At 43.5% G+C, this 16,935-nt stretch overlaps 1 protein-coding gene across 2 annotated transcripts in view; it reads right to left on the bottom strand.

The window, feature by feature from the left end:
- The window catches only part of LOC129822834 (zinc finger E-box-binding homeobox 1-like), a 68,446-nt gene extending 63,319 nt beyond the window's left edge, over positions 1-5,127 (bottom strand). Inside the window, exon 1 of one of the 2 annotated variants that reach the window (XM_055881277.1) lies at positions 5,025-5,127. In XM_055881277.1, the coding sequence (XP_055737252.1) occupies positions 5,025-5,082 (58 nt within the window). In that variant the 5' untranslated portion in view covers positions 5,083-5,127. Of the gene's footprint in view, positions 1-3,229; positions 4,006-5,024 lie in introns of those variants that run through there. The other variant, XM_055881278.1, reaches the window with a different exon arrangement.
- Between the last annotated feature and the right edge of the window lie 11,808 nt (positions 5,128-16,935).

Raw genomic sequence — 16,935 nt, 5'->3', positions numbered from 1 at the left:
ACAAAAAGATACAGTCAGGAGGCATAGACAAACCTTCAGCAAAAAGTGAGCATGACACGGACAAAACACAAAAAACAAAAAAGGCTGGCGTATTAAAAAAAAAACGCAAACGCAAAAACCTGAGTGTCGTGTCGTGAGACTGAGGGAGATTGTGATGAATTCTCAGAGCTTTCCACAGATTCCTCTGTCAGTACTGGGGTCTCTGGGAAGAGAATGGGTCATATGCAAATAGCCATGCCCAGTATGGGGAGAAGTTTCCCACAAGCAGAGTGTGAAAAGGCCTCTCCTTCCCCACGCCGGCCCCACTCAATGGGCCTTTTCTTCCTCCACTGACAGTGTATGTGGTAGAGCGAGCAGACTGCAAAGGTAACTAGGCTCTTTCTCCTCAGGCTTTCCTCCAACCAAAGCTTTAACACACAATGGTTCATTTAAGCATTCATCCCACACACAACCCCAATAAAGGACATCCAAGCGTAGTTAAGGGGGTTAGTGAAACTGACTTGGGGTTTAAAACTGCTTTTCTAAGGGAAGGGAGAGCACATTTTTATAGGCTAATGCAATACCTCTATAGGAGCTTGCTAATCATTAAGCTGCCTCAACAACAGTGGGAAAAGGGTTTGAGTGTCATCAGATTATGGGCACAAACAGAACTGTCTGCTGGGAAATCATTGAAATGTGTGACATGGTGCATTGAATGGTGTAGAGATTAGAATTTCATATCAAACATTTTAAAACGTGTGGAGAAACATAAAAATTGCAAAAGAAGAAAACATGATTAGGCCTATTCAAAACACAAGACAGAACCTCAATAGGGCTGTAAAGCCAGTTCCTCGACTAGAGATTTGTTGTTAACTTGTCATATCCTACTTCTTAGTTTGCCTCACTACCCAAAATTAATCCTTTGGACTCCTTTCCATTGGAAACACTCAGACTATTCTCATGTAAAGGGAGCGATCATTTGTGTTTGACAGAGTGAGTGAGTGTCCACCTTCCTTCCCACTGGCTCTCCTCTCCAGCAGCACCTCACTGTCATCTCTCCCTGCCAGCTCTCACGGCCGCCCCCCCTTTATCCCTCCCTCCTTCCTTTCCCTCCTCCCTCCTCTACCAAACTCAACAGGACAGAGGGGTTTTACTGGTCAGGGGGATGGAGGGAGGGAGCAGGGGGAGGAGACTAAAGTCCAGAGCCAACCCCCATGCTTTTATACCCCTCGGGATCCTTTCATTGAAGGGACTTAAACACAAACACAATTGGACATGCTGGAAGGGACCCAACAATGGCACAGGGGGGAAAGTGAAGTCATAGTGGAGGCACACATGGGTGCCTAGGTCAGGGGGTAAGCAAAAGCACCCCTGGATACTGTGTCTTCCCCCGGAATAAAGGACTGGGGGAGGTGAGGAGGGGTGAGGAGACGAAGGGGCGGGGGACGTTCCTCTGACTTGGCACTTTCATATGCAGCAGAGGAAGTTGTTCAAAAGTTAAAGAACTGATAAATGAAAATGTCCTCTTCTGCTAAACTCCACTCACCAGGGGTAGACCTTTTAAATGTTAACAGATGGCTTTTAAAACACTAAAGAAGCATGCCGGCTCACAGAACACCACCCCTCTCCCCCTGAACGGCCAAAACATCTGATTTTCTTAAGAACTGTAGCGTAACCACAGTGTTTCTTTATTGTTCTCACACAACTTTACAGCGTGTGGTTACATTCAATATTATTTAGGGGGAAAAATTAGTCCAGCACACTAATTATAGTTTTACCAGCCAAATAAACATCCTGTACTATATCACAGAGCTTTACGGAAGCCGAACCTAGAACCACAGACCCATTCTTCCTCTTCTGTAGGAGGAGAGAGAGAGAGAGAGAGAGAGAGAGAGAGAGAGAGAGAGAGAGAGAGAGAGAGAGAGAGAGAGAGAGAGAGAGAGAGAGAGAGAGAGAGAGAGAGAGAGAGAGAGAGAGAGGAGAGAGAGAGAGAGAGAGAGAGAGAGAGAGAGGAGAGAGAGAGAGAGAGAGAGAGAGAGAGAGAGAGAGAGAGAGAGAGAGAGAGAGAGAGAGAGAGACCCTTTGATCAATTCAAATAAATACCTATATGGAAGGTTCCTTTGAAATGAAGGCCCTATAACCTCCACTTTCACACGTTTACAAAGACAGACCAAGAGTGACTGTTTATTTTTGCTAAGAATGTTAATACCGGGCCGCATTCCTCTATTCCCAAATTGCGGTGTTAAATTACCATTCCGGGGAATGGTTGCTGCTATTCCTGATGGGATCTGGACTAGTCCTGGGTCGGGATAGAAGTGACCAAGGAAGCCAGTGGAGACAGTGTCCTACAGATTGCAAACACCTGTTGTCCTGCCTACTGGCCGGCTGTTAGCACCTCCATGTTTACAGCTGTGACGGGGCTCACCTTGATCTCAGCTTGCTCTGCTCTGTCAGGCCCAGCCCCAGGCCCAGTAAGACAACCAATACAGGGCTGGCGCCAAACACCTTTTGGTTTCAGTAACTGCCAGAAAACCTCCCTGTCCTGTCCTGTCCCAAAGCAATCAAATCACTGCCCCTCTAAAAGGGGTTTTATTTTTACCTGGTAACCCATTGTTAGGCTGAACACCCAGCATAACACAGTTGAGGTAACCAGTGTGTATGCTAAATTAGATAACATAAGGAATAAAACATAGGCTAACTCACTTTATTTTTTAAATGAACATCAAATGGGCAACACTACAGTGACATGTCATTTACACAAAACGGAAAATAAGTGAAGAAATTAAAATAAGTGTAAAAAAGAAAACGAATTATGCAAAAATATCAATAAATAATATGTTTGCATTATTTTCTAGAATTGTATATAAATGACTCATATTAATCCGTGTACAAATTACATCATCTGTCAGCACCTACCAGGTGCGTCTTTATTTCTCTGAGGTGACTCGAATGCAGTAAATATTCACGACGGACCATGAATGAGCCGCAAATGCACGCTACAACAACTCCGCTATAAAGTGTGAAGGCACAAATGAACCGTTGTCAACCGAGCACTGACATGATGGCATGCACGGATCTGTGATCAACACCTTGGCAGAGACAAGGCACACAAGAAATATCCTACGTTTATATTATAAAAATGACAAACAATGACAGTAAGCACAACAAGCGACTCCTCCATGACAAAAATCACAACAAATTGATACGATGACAGCATGCCGCGCCTACAGACACCCGTTGCCTTTTCTACCTGCACAAGTTGCCATTTGCTGCAGCGCACGGCACAGAGGCCGCTCTCCACTGCTTTGGAAGACAGATTCCAGTGAGACGATTCCTTCTCTAACTCAGCGTATTCAGTCACCAGAAATGAGATTTTAAGTTTGTTTTGACAGGGGGGTGTTTAGAAACACCAAAGCCCCGTTTTCCAGATCAAGTAAACATGTCCTTATATTCCCGCAGGCTCCGCTGGGTGGCTCGAGCACTTGCGCTGCTGTGCTGACTACTTGCATGAGGCTATAGGCTACGCATGTCTTCAGGATAAAATTGCCCTTTTTTCAGAAAACCTATACTAACAGCCTACAAAACAAACATTATTCCTATGCGTAAAAAACGCCCACCTCTGATGGTGAAACCAAACTAGTAATAACGAAATAACATGAGAACACATGATATGGATTTACAAAAAAGCATAACGGAATGACAAGCAACCCCGAAGAGTATGATCTTTGCAAGTCGGGTTTAATAAAACGTACAGATAAAGCACTTCACTATTACATTAATTAAATTACTGCCAGAAAAAAAACCATTCGGATAAAACGCACTGGCTACCCAGCCAACCCTACAGTGCAGCCTTTTTAACCGCAAACACAAAACACAAACAAAAACAACAAAAAATGATGTATCTAACAAAAAACATTGGATGAACAGGTTGGTTCCAACTGCAAGTTTCGCTCCCGCGGCACCAAACCTATAAAATCTGAATTCCCAGCGCGCGATTGTGGATGTAAACGCACATTCCTTATATAGGCTGTGCCTTGTTCACACGCACAGCGCGTGAGCTACCCTTCCCAGTCTCTAAAACGTTACCCAACAATGCATGCTACAGAAACAATGTTTTTTAGCTCGCCGGTCATTTGCATTTCTGTTTATTAATTATATAGCAACATTATCTTATTCTACATATTTTCTACTTATCTTAACAATAACTTTTTGAATGTTTTTTGAATGCACACTTGCCATTGTCAATTGTGAGAAAGCGTGCATCTCCACTACACATGATTTACAACGAAAAATAAGACAGAAAGTAGCATGTGTAGCCTACCTAACATAACGGCAAGCATTTGAATAGATGATCAAGCAGCAGAACAGTACAATTTTCACATTAAAAACATTTTTTTAATGCATGGATGGTGGGCCCGAGCCCACGATGTAGCAAGTGTCCTATCAAGGCTCGCGCAACCTGCTACGGTGCGTGAAACGAATAGAAAGCGACAGAAACTGTTCAGTTTCTCCAAAGTGCATTGAAGAAATACAACCTTTACACATATTCACTCATTTCAGATTCAGAACATCAATCTATTTTCTATATTGATAAAGAAGGTGACAAACTACCGTGGTCCGCAAAAACAACCAGGTAAGGTTGTTTTTCCCAGACACCGGTTTTAGAAAGGTAGCCAAATGGAAGGATAGAGAAGGTGAAACAAGCTATCAAGTTGAAAACTCAAAAAAATACGAAAAAGGATTTAAATCAAATCGAAAAGAGACTGAACGGGGAACAAAAGCGAGTGCAGGGACGAGATTAGGTGCGTATAACGGTCCAGGGTGGTGCACTCAACCGCTAGGCGGTGGGAGAGTCGCGAGCCAGGTATAACGGTACACCACAGAGGGCTATAATTGTGCGCTTACTTGCTACTTTCCAGCACTTTGACCCACTAAAAACGCGACTCCGGGGGTCCCAAAGTCTTCGGAGAATCGAGAATTCGATAGAACTCATTCTAGTCCACTTCACCACACGAAAAGAAGGAAATTGGAGTAGTTTTACTTACCGTTATTCCTCCTCGGATTCGCCTGCTTTCTGCGCTTACACCTGGGGCCATCCGCCATGATCCTTTCGCTGTGTCTAAATGCTGTTGGAGAGTCACCTCCTCTTTCGCCCCCACTCCCCCTCCTCCCTCTGCTTCACCTCCCCTCCCTGCACCTGGTTTACGACACTCTGCTTTACGACATTACCTTCTACACCTCCTAAACCGTAGGACCGACCACCCTAAACTCCTACTCTATGCGTTAATTCTGATCATCGCACCATTTATACATGAATATATTTTGAAAAAAAAGATTCATATTTTCCTCTGAGTTTCTGGTATGGTTGGGGCCATATCATTACGGGAATCTACAGGTAATTGACTAAGACCCTTACGGTTAAAACATACTCAACCAAGTAGAGCCTGTACCGATGCATGATGACAGACAGTGTCACAGCTCTAGAGCAGGGATCATCAACTAGGTTTCTTGAGTGAATGGTCGGGGGGCCAGAACATATTTACAAATCATTTGTAGACTGCCCATTTGACCGCAAGAATCCCAAACATATATAATATTTGACTAAAACACAATAATTTCAAACCTTGCTTACATTTGTATACGATCACATGTGCATTATATATACAAAAGTATGTGGACACTCCTTCAAATGAGTGGATTTGGCTATTTCAGCCACACCCGTCGCTGACAGGTGTATAAAATCGAGCACACATCAATGCAATCTCCATAGACAAACATTGGCAGTAGAATGGCCTTACTGAAGAGCTCAATGACAGTCAACGTAGCACCATCATAGGATGTCATTTTTCCAACAAGTCAGTTCGTCAAACATCTGCCCTGCTAGAATTGCCCTGGTCAACTGTAATTGCTGTTATTGTGAAGCGGAAACATCTAATAGCAACAACGGCTCAGCCACGAAGTTGTAGGCCACACAAGCTCACAAAACGGGACCGCCAAGTGCTGAAGTGCGTAGCGCTTAAAAATTGTTTGTCCTTGGTTGCAACACTCACTGCCGAGTTCCAAACTGCCTCTGGAAGCAACGTCAGCACAAGAACTGTCTGTCGGGAGCTTCATGAAATAGGTTTCCATGGCCGAGCAGCTGCACACAAGCCTAAGATCACCATGCGCGATAACAAGCTTTGGCTGGAGTGGTTTAAAGCTCACCGCCATTTGACTCTGGTGCAATGGAAATGCTTTCTCTGGAGTGATGAATCACACTTCACTATCTGGCAGTCCAACTGACGGATCTGGATTTGGTGGGTGCCAGGAGAACGCTACCTGCCCCAATGTGTAGAGCAAACTGTAAAGTTTGGCGGAGCAGGCATATCTGTCTTAGGCAGTTTTTCATGGTTCGGGCTAGGCCCCTTAGTTCCAGTGAAGGGAAATCTCAATGCTACAGCATATAATGACATTCTAGATGATTCTGTGCTTCCAACTCTGTAGCAACAATTTGGGGAAGGCCCTTTCCTGTTTCAGCATGACAATGACCCTGTGCATAAAGCAAGGTCCATACAGAAATGGTTTGTCGAGATCGGCGTGGAAGAACTTGACTGGCCTGCACATAGCCCTGACCTCAACCTCATCAAACACCTTAGGGATGAATTGGAACGCCAACTGCGAGCCAGGCCTAATCGCCCAACATCAGTGCCCGACCTCACTAATGCTCTTGTGGCTGAATGGAAGACAATTCCCGCAGCAACGTTCCAACATTAATGAAAAGCCTTCCCAGAAGAGTGGAGGCTGTTTTACCAGCAAAGGGGGCACCAACTCCATATTAATGCCCATGATTTTGGAATGAGATGTTCGACAAGCTGGTGTCCACATACTTTTGTAGTGTATCTCTCTATTATAAGCGGGAATAGTTGGGAACAGATTAAAAAAATTAAAATCAATTAGAGCTGATTTCCTGGTGTTTTTACAGTCTTTATGTCCAACAATGATATAAATATATATAGAGTACCAGTCAAAAGTTTGGGCACACCTACTCATTCAAGGGTTTTTCTTTATTTGTACTATTTTCTACATTGTAGAATAATAGTGAAGACATCAAAACTATGAAATAACACATATGGAATCATGTAGTAACCAAAAAAGTGTTAAACAAATCAAAATCAATTTTATATATGAGATTCTTCAAAGTAGCCACCCTTTGCCTTAATGACAGCTATGCACACTCTTGGCATTCGCTCAACCAGCTTCATGAGGTAGTCAATTGGAATGCATTTCAATTAACAGGTGTGCCTTGTTAAAAGTTAATATGTGGAATTTCTTTCCTTCTCAATGCGTTTGAGCCAATCAGTTGTGTTGTGACATGGTAGGGATGGTATACAGAAGATGCCCTATTTGGTAAAAAAACAAGTCCATAAGAACAGCTCAAATAAGCAAAGAGAAATGACAGTCCGTCATTACTTTAAGACATGAAGGTCAGTCAATTCGGAACATTTCAAGAACTTTTTTATTTTATTTTTTTATTTCACCTTTATTTAACCAGGTAGGCTAGTTGAGAACAAGTTCTCATTTGCAACTGCGACCTGGCCAAGATAAAGCATAGCAGTGTGAACAGACAACAACACAGAGTTACACATGGAGTAAACAATAGACAAGTCAATAACATGGTAGAAAAAAGAGAATCTATATACAATGTGTGCAAAAGGCATGAGGTAGGCAATAAATCGAATAATTACAATTTAGCAGATTAACACTGGAGTGATAAATCATCAGATGATCATGTGCAAGAAGAGATACTGGTGTGCAAAAGAGCAGAAAAGTAAATAAATAAAAGCAGTATGGGGGTGAGGTAGGTAAATTGGGTGGGTAGTTTACAGATGGACTATGTACAGCTGCAGCGATCGGTTAGCTGCTCGGATAGCAGATTTTTAAAGTTGTTGAGGGAGATAAAAGTCTCCAACTTCAGAGATTTTTGCAATTCGTTCCAGTCGCAGGCAGCAGAGAACTGGAAGGAAAGGCGTCCAAATGAGGTTTTGGCTTTAGGGATGATCAGTGAGATACACCTGCTGGAGCGAGTGCTATGGGTGGGTGTAGCCATCGTGACCAGTGAACTGAGATAAGGCGGCACTTTACCTAGCATAGCCTTGTAGATGACCTGGAGCCAGTGGGTCTGACGACGAACATGTAGCGAGGGCCAGCCGACTAGGGCATACAGGTCGCAGTGGTGGGTCGTATAAGGTGCTTTAGTAACAAAACGGATGGCACTGTGATAAACTGCATCCAGTTTGCTGAGTAGAGTATTGGAAGCTATTTTGTAGATGACATCGCCGAAGTCGAGGATCGGTAGGATAGTCAGTTTTACTAGGGTAAGTTTGGCGGCGTGAGTGAAGGAGGCTTTGTTCCGGAATAGAAAGCCGACTCTAGATTTGATTTTGGATTGGAGATGTTTGATATGAGTCTGGAAGGAGAGTTTGCAGTCTAGCCACACACCTAGGTACTTATAGATGTCCACATATTCTAGGTCGGAACCGTCCAGGGTGGTGATGCTAGTCGGGCGTGCGGGTGCAGGCAGCGAGCGGTTGAAAAGCATGCATTTGGTTTTACTAGCGTTTAAGAGCAGTTGGAGGCCACGGAAGGAGTGTTGTATGGCATTGAAGCTCATTTGGAGGTTAGATAGCACAGTGTCCAGGGAAGGGCCGGAAGTATACTTTGAAGGTTTCTTCAAAGTCGCAAAAACTATCAAGTGCTATGAAGAAACTGGCTCTCATGAGGACCGCCACAGGAAAGGAAGATCCAGAGTTACATCTGCTGCAGAGGATAAGTTCATTAGAGTTACCAGCCTTAGAAATTGCATCCTGAAGAAATGCTTCACATAGTTCAAGTAGCAGACACCTCTCAACATCAACTGTTCAGAGGAGACTGCGTGAATCAGGCCTTCATGGTTGAATTGCTGCACAGAAACCACTACTAAAGGACACCAATAAGAAGAAGAGACTTGCTTGGGCCAAGAAACACGAGCAATGGACATTAGACCGGTGGTAATCTATCCTTTGGTCTGATGAGTCCAAATTTGAGATATCTGGTTCCAACCGCTGTGTCTTTGTAACATGCAGAGTAAGTGAACGGATGATCTCCGCATGTGTGGTTCACACCGTGAAGCATGGAGGAGGTGTGATGGTGTGGGGGTGCTTTGCTGGTGATGTTGTCTGATGAGTCCAAATTTTAGATTTTTGGTTCCAACTGGCCTCCACAATCACCTGACCTGAACCCAATTGAGATGGTTTGGGATAAGTTGGACTGCAGAGTGAAGGAAAAGCAGCCAACAAGTGCTCAGCATATGTGGTAACTTCTTCAAGACTGTTGGAAAAGCATTCCAGGTGAAGCTGGTTGAGAGAATTATTCTACAAAGTAGAAAATAGTACAAATAAAGAAAAACCCTTGTAGGTGTGTCCAAACTTTTGACTGGTACTGTATATACTGAACAATAATATAAACACAACATGTAAATTGTTGATCCCGTTTTTCATGAGCTGAAATAAAAGATTCTAGAAATGTTCCATACGCACAAAAAACGTATTTCTAACATCCCTGTTAGTGAGCATTTCTCCTTTTCCAAGATAATCCATCCATCAAGAAGCTGATTAAACAGCATGCTCATTACACAGGTGCACATTGTGCTGGGGACAATAAAAGGCCACTCTAAAATGTGAAGTTTTGTCACACAACACAATGCCACAGATGTATCAAGTTTTGAAGGAGCGTGCAATTGGCATGCTGACTGAAGGAATGTCCAACAGAGCTGTTGCCAGAGAATTGAATGTTAATTTCTCTAACATAAGTTAATTCTAATGTCATTTTAAAGAATTTGGCAGTACATCCAACCGGCCTCAAAACCGCAGCCCACGTATAACCACTCCAGCCCAGGACCTCCGCCACCGGCCTTTTCACTTGCGGGATCGTCTGAGGAGGGGGCGGGGTGGTGCTGAGGAGTATTTCTGTCTGTAATAAAGCCCTTTTGTGGGAACAAAAAGTATTCTGATTGGCTGGATTTCACATGACTGGGCAGGGGCGCAGCCATGGGTGGGCCTGGGAGGGCATAGGCCCACCCACTTGGGAGCCAGGCCCACCCATGACTGCACCTTTGCCCAGTCATGTGAAATCCATAGATTAGGGCCTAATGAATTTATTTAAATGACTGATTTCCTTCTATGAACTGTAAATCAGCAAAATCTTTGAAATTGTTCCATGTTGCATTTATATTGTTGTTCAGTATATACAGGTCCAGTCAAAAGTTTGGACACACCTACTCATTCAAGGGTTTTTCTTTAGTTTTACTATTTTCTACATTGAGAATAATAGTGAATACATCAATACTATGAAATAACACATATGGAATCATGTAGTAACCAAAAAAGTGTTAAACAAATCCAAATGTATTTTAGATTTTAGATTCGTTAAAGTAGCCACCCTTTGCCTTGATGACAGCTTTGCACACTCTTGGCAACCAGCATTGGGAATGCTTTTCCAACAGTCTTGAAGGAGTTCCCACATATGCTGAGCACTTGTTGGCTGCTTTCCCTTCACTCTGCGGTCCAACTCATACCAAACCATTTCAATTGGGTTGAGGTTGGGTTATTGTGGAGGCCAGGTCATCTGATGCAGCACTCCATCACTCTCCTTCTGTCACACCCTGATCTGTTTCACCTGTCCACGTTATTGTCTCCACCCCCTCCAGGTGTCGCTTGTTTTCCCCAGTGTATTTATCCCTGTTCATCTTGTATGTTTCCAAGTCAACCAGCGGTTTTCCCGTTCTCCTGCTTTTTTCATTCTCCTTTTTCTAGTCCTCCTGGTTTTGACCCTTGCCTGTTTCTGGACTTTGTACCCGCCTGCCTGACCATTCTGCCTGCCTTGACCACGAGCCTGTCTGCCACTCTGTACCTCCTGGACTCTGATCTGGTTTTGACCTTTTTGCCTGTCCACGACCATTCTATTGCCTACTCCTTTGGATTAATAAACATTGTAAGACTCCAACCATCTGCCTCCTGTGTCTGCATCTGGGTCTTGCCTTGTGCCTTGATTCTTTCTTGGTCAAATAGCCCTTACACAGCCCGGAGGTGTGTTGGGTCATTGTCCTGTTGAACAATAAATTATAGTCCCGCTAATTGCTTCGCAGCAGAATGCTGTGATAGCCATGCTGGTTAAGTGTGCCTTGAATTCTAAATAAATCACAGACAGTGTCACCAGCAAAGCACCCCCACACCATCACACCTCCTCCATGCTTCACGGTGTGAACCACACATGCAGAGATAATCCGTTCACTTAGTCTGCGTCTTACAAAGACACAGCGGTTGGAACCAGAAATCTCAAATTTGGACTCATCAGACCAAAGAACATATGTCCACCGGTCTAATGTCCATTGCTCTTGTTTCTTGGCCCAAGCAAGTCTCTTCTTCTTATTGGTCTCATTTAGTAGTGGTTTCTTTGCAGCAATCGACCATGAAGGTCTGATTCACGCAGTCTCCTCTGAACAGTTGATGTTGAGATGTACTTGAACTCCGTGAAGCATTTATTTGGGCTGCAATCTGAGGTGCAGTTAACTCTAATGAACTTATCCTCTCTGGAGCTTCCTTTACTGTAGCGGTCCTCATGAGAGCCAGTTACATCATAGCGCTTGATGGTTATTGTGACTGCACTTGAAGAAACTTTCAAAGTTCTTAAAATGTACCGCATTGACTGACCTTCTTGTCTTAAAGTAATGATGGACTGTCGTTTCTCTTTGCTTATTTGAGCTGTTCTTGCTATATGCAGTTTTTAATTGAAATGCATTCCAGGTGACTACCTCATGAACCTGGTTGAGCTAATGTCAAGATGTGCAAAGCTGTGATCAAGGCAAAGGGTGGCTACTTTAAAGGATCTCATATATAAAATGCGATTTTGATTTGTTTACAATTTTATGGTTACTACATGATTCCATGTGTTATTTCATCGTTTTGATGTCTTCACTATTATCCTACAATGTAGAAAATAGCAAAATAAAGAAAAACCCTGGAATGAGTAGGTGTGTCCAAACCTTTGACTGGTACTGTATACATTTGTATTTTTTCTCAGAAAACTCGGGTGGCCAAATAAAACCACCGCTAGTTGGGTAAACCTGTTCTAAAGCTTGTACATGTAGTAGTGGGTGGAGCTTAGATGGCTATTTGCACCTGTATACCACCCCTCTGCTGGTGTTTTTGTTTTTTGCATGGACTGAATTAGGCTATTACATGAAGGAAGATTTATCTACCCCAAAACATTGTGAACATTTAAAAAATCACATTTCTACTTATAGAGAAAATGTATGTATATAGTAATACATCATATCATTACGTATCATTATAGAAAGAAAAATATAGAAATTAATATACATTTACAAGATTTAGAGGTTTTTCACCAAAATTGGGAAACTTTTACCAGAAACGGTATGATGCATCTAAACAAGTTTTTCTCTCCACAAATCTTATGCCAACTCCGGGAGAGGAGAGAGTGCGTGTGGGATGGACGAAGGAATGCGATGGGACCAGACCGAGACAGCAGAGAGAGAAAGAGAGTCATGAGACCATCAGCCAGCCAGCCCAGCGGTGATTCAATCCTCCTGCCTCTTACCTAAAGAAAGGCCTGGCTGTTCTCCTGTAGCTCAAGCTTTACTGCAGCTCTAGGGAGGGTAGGGCACACACCTGGGTTCAAATACTATTCCAAATCACTTCAACTGCTTTATCTGTGCTTGATTGAGCTTGCCTGGCTTAATGGACCAATATTATAGTCCCAAAACTTTAAATCCCACCCATCTTGCACTCCACGGGCAGGCTAGAATGAACGCTCAAAGTATTTTGAAAGATTTGGAATAGTGTTTGAACCCAGGTGTGGCATACAGGGGCAAGACAGGGGCATGCCAAAACAATCAGCAGGTCTGACTGCATCCAATCAGACCTGTCACACACCTCTTATCACCCACAGATTGCGTCCCAAATGGCACCCTATTCCCTATATAGAGCACTACTTTTGACCAGAGCTCTATGGGTCCTGGTCAAAAGTAGTGCACTATAAAGGGAAAAGGGTGATATTTAGGATGCACTGATTCTCTTCTGGATAAATGGAAAGAACTGATCACATGCTTAGTTGCTGGTGAGGTGAATTCCTGGCTTTCGGAAAAATATGGACCAGAAAAAATAAAAATAAGTTGTATAATCTAGCTAGCTAAGGACAAAATGAAATGATTATTTTTCTTAAGATCCCATGATAGGCAGGCAATTATAGGTCACACACAGGAGCAACTGTTGCTGCTTGGCCAGGCTATTCTTGTACCTACAGACTATTATAGGGGTTCTTGTGTACAAGCTTGAAGCATGTCTTTTGTGTGGAGAGAGAGAGCGTGTCATTATGTCTACTTAGTATATTTAAGCCAAGAGTTAAAAGAAAAAAAACACTCAGCTTTAAACGTAACACAGACTTCACTTACAAATGTTTTTTTTACAGCAAGGAAATGTTACCTGCTCAGCTTGTAAGTCATTTATTACCATGTTAGCAAAAGTATATTGTTCTCTGTTTGGTCAAACACTCGTAGAAGAGTCCCCTATCACCTACATACTAGAAGAAAAAAGATGGCTGTTTATGGTGTGGGTCTGTGGACTGCGGGCTGAATAATTCAGCAGAGGAGAGTGGTCAGTCGGTCAGTCCACAGTGGGCCACGCGGTGCTGCCTGGGTTAGCCTGACGGAGAAAAATAGCTTTAGCATACCCAATGAGTCCCTCCCAACCTGTTTCAGCCAATAGCCAGCCAGGACCTGTTGGATAGGGGGTGGAGGGAGGTGAGAAAGAAGAATGGTTTGACCCCCCCTCTCTCTCCTCTCTCCTTGATGAAAAAAGGGCCAGAAACAGTCTACATCAGCAAAGATCAATGATGAGGCGTTTAGCTAAACCACTCTCTGTTCCTGTTCATACCCTCCGACCGTACAGAGACGACTGACTGGAAAAAGACATGGTTGTTATCCAATGGAAACTCTCTCAAATCTTTCCCATTTTCCTTGGATCACGCCACTGTTAGCATGAAGTCATTTTTCAAACAGAACGTCTGTGGAAAACAAAGAATAATAATAATATGACTACCAATAATGAAACAGCCTGAAAAGAGGGAGAACTGAACTCTCTGATGTGTTTTAAAAGCAACTCGAATAGAACAGCACCATCTATTTTGTCTGGCAGCATAAGCATTAGGATTTCGAACAAGGACAAATTCATACACTGGCGGAATTGGATGGAACCTGGTGGTTATTCCGTCCCATACATAAACCCTTCAAGATGACCCTATAGCTAGAGTAATATGGTTCAATCAAGTCAATATCAATGCATTGATTTAATTGATAACAATTGCTACAGAGGACCTAAACCAATATTGTAGCTAGTAATACAGATAGTGATATAGTAATCCCATAAATCAAAATTCTCCCTACACGGCATAACACAATTGACTGAAATAATGACATCAGCAACACAAAAGAACAATGTCTTTAACTAACTACCTAACTAACCCTGTCCCCAGGAGGTGAGAGAAATGAAAGTACAGCTCTAGCTGCATGCGCTGGCTCCTGTAGAGAGACAGATGTGTGGGGGGTGGGGGTAAGAAGCAATCCTCCTCCACTACATTAAGGGATCCTGCTGCTCCCTGAAAATGAGTATTGATCCTCTTAGGGCTGGGATCGTTTAGGAGATGAACGCTAACAGCGGTGCTGTGGTGCAGTGGAGCTCCAACTGCCCCAGCCAGAGAGGGAGGCCGGAGCCTGGCTAGCAGCCTGCCGGTGGGCCTGGGGACCATTTGTGGAGGGCTATGCACCCTATTCTCTATATAGTGCACTACTGACCAGGGCCCTGGTCAAAAGTAGTGCACTATATAGACAATCTGGTGCCGTTTGGGACAGTCCTGTAGTAGAGGGCTCTGGAGCAGGACAGGAGGCCTGACGTGGGGGTGGGTTGCAGAGAGGGGTCCAGTCTGGGCCTGAATACCACCAAGCCACCTGGGCTGTCAGCTAAGAGCATCAGCTGTGTGGGTGATTGACTGAGTTGTCTATTTCACTTGGTTTGGCAATGTAAACATAATGTTTCCCATGCCAATAAAGCCCTTTGAATTGAATTGAAATTGAGTGACAGCGAGAGAGAGGGGGGGTAAAGAGAGAAAAGGGCAGTGTTGGCACACTCCAAGACAACTGAAAGGGGGAGAGATATGAGGGAGTAAAGGAGATATAGACACTGAAAGGAAAATGGAAACAGTTTAGGTAGAGACAGACAAATGGGGGTTAAAATAGGAAAGAAAGTGAGATTAGAGGAATATAGAGTAAAGAAGAGAGGAACAGAAAGTGCAAAAAAGAGAGCGGAAGAGTGAGAGAAAGAGAGAATAGAATAACCATCCGTTGGTTCCAAACAAAGAGAGACCAGCATCGAGCAGTCAAGAGTGTGGCAGTGATAGAGATAGAGAGAGAGACACCAGAGCCTAAACTAGCTAATCTCTCCCAGGAGACCACAGCTAAATGTGAGGCCCAGGCCTTTCTTCACACACATCCCCCACAGAACAGCATCAACACAGCACTTAGCTCACCACATCACACTCAGAGCTGAAGTGATAGCTGATAGATAACAAACTAAAAGAGAGTGCACTGCACACCCCCAATAGCCCAGGTGGGGCACAGATGGTTATTGATCACAGAAAGATCCATTACTAATAAGCAATGATAGTTACTAGTACCAAAATACCAAAGTAGACTTGAATCAATATACCATATCAATTACCAGATTGATTGTCATAAATAAACAATAAATCATACAAATAAACAAATCATATTGCCTGAAATTCTCTCATATTCTCATACTCTGGGACCGAAATTCTGAGTCTCTCTCAGGAAGTCAAACCCTATTCTTGGAAAGGAACATTCTAGGACAAATACCAATTCATTTGATCACAACACACACGGAGGCCCTGCGAAACCAACAATGCCCAATGTTTTGAGGACTAGATGTAAATCTCGGTCCGTTTCCCTCCTAAACGCCTGGTCATTCTGAACTCACTTCCTGTCTGTTATGACCTCACTTCCTCCCTGCTTTATGGATTTTTCTCCTCACCAGGAAGTAGCGGACTGACACACTTGTTCAGATCGAGCCACACCCCAAACATCTTAGTCAGGACAGGGGTCAGGGAAAGATTCGGGGCCTAACTAAAATACAAGAAACCCTGAAGCATTCACAAATTGTTCTGAAGTTCTGCAAAACAGTACTGGTCATCTGAGTGCACCACCGTCTATTCATTTGCAAATAGCATTCAAATGCATATTTTTATTTCTCTGCAGGATGAGACTTTGAAATCTGGAAAAGGTTTTGGATAAAGGCCCAGATGTGACAGATAGGGTCATGACAAGTCCAGGACCCCTCCCCCCCCACACCCCTCTACACACACTTAAACAAACAAACACAAAAACTCAGTCAAATTAATCTACTGACTGTGTCATTAGCTGAGGGACTGAGGTCTTCTGACTTCAGGGTGAATATAGTACTGCCTGTCAACCCAACTATCCAAGATACATTCTTACCTTGGCTGCTCAGTACAACGCTCTGTGTACGTGTGCCTCACACGCTGAGCCCCAGACAACCTTTCCCCAGTATTCCCCCTGTTCTGATTGTCAAAAGAGACAGCCATCCCCTGGAAACCACCGTTTGAAATTTATACTGTGTTTATTGGGGCGCTTGTTGCATTTTACTGCTCATTTGTTGCTGTTGCTGGAACGGCCACCCGTAGGTATTGCAAAGATGTCAAGCTCAGTATATCAAGGTGTTATTGTTGGAAGCATCTTCTCACAGTTTCAAATCGCTCTGGGATGAAATAATACCTGTGAAGGGAGATGTAGTGAGAAAAAAAGTATTACTCAGGTGTTAGATGCAGAAGGAA

The sequence above is a fragment of the Salvelinus fontinalis genome, chromosome 25 (genome assembly GCF_029448725.1).
Source record: "Salvelinus fontinalis isolate EN_2023a chromosome 25, ASM2944872v1, whole genome shotgun sequence".
Classification (NCBI taxonomy): Eukaryota; Metazoa; Chordata; class Actinopteri; order Salmoniformes; family Salmonidae; genus Salvelinus; species Salvelinus fontinalis.
Note: the sequence above shows the minus strand (reverse complement) of the source record. Positions and strands in the feature narration are given on the sequence as shown.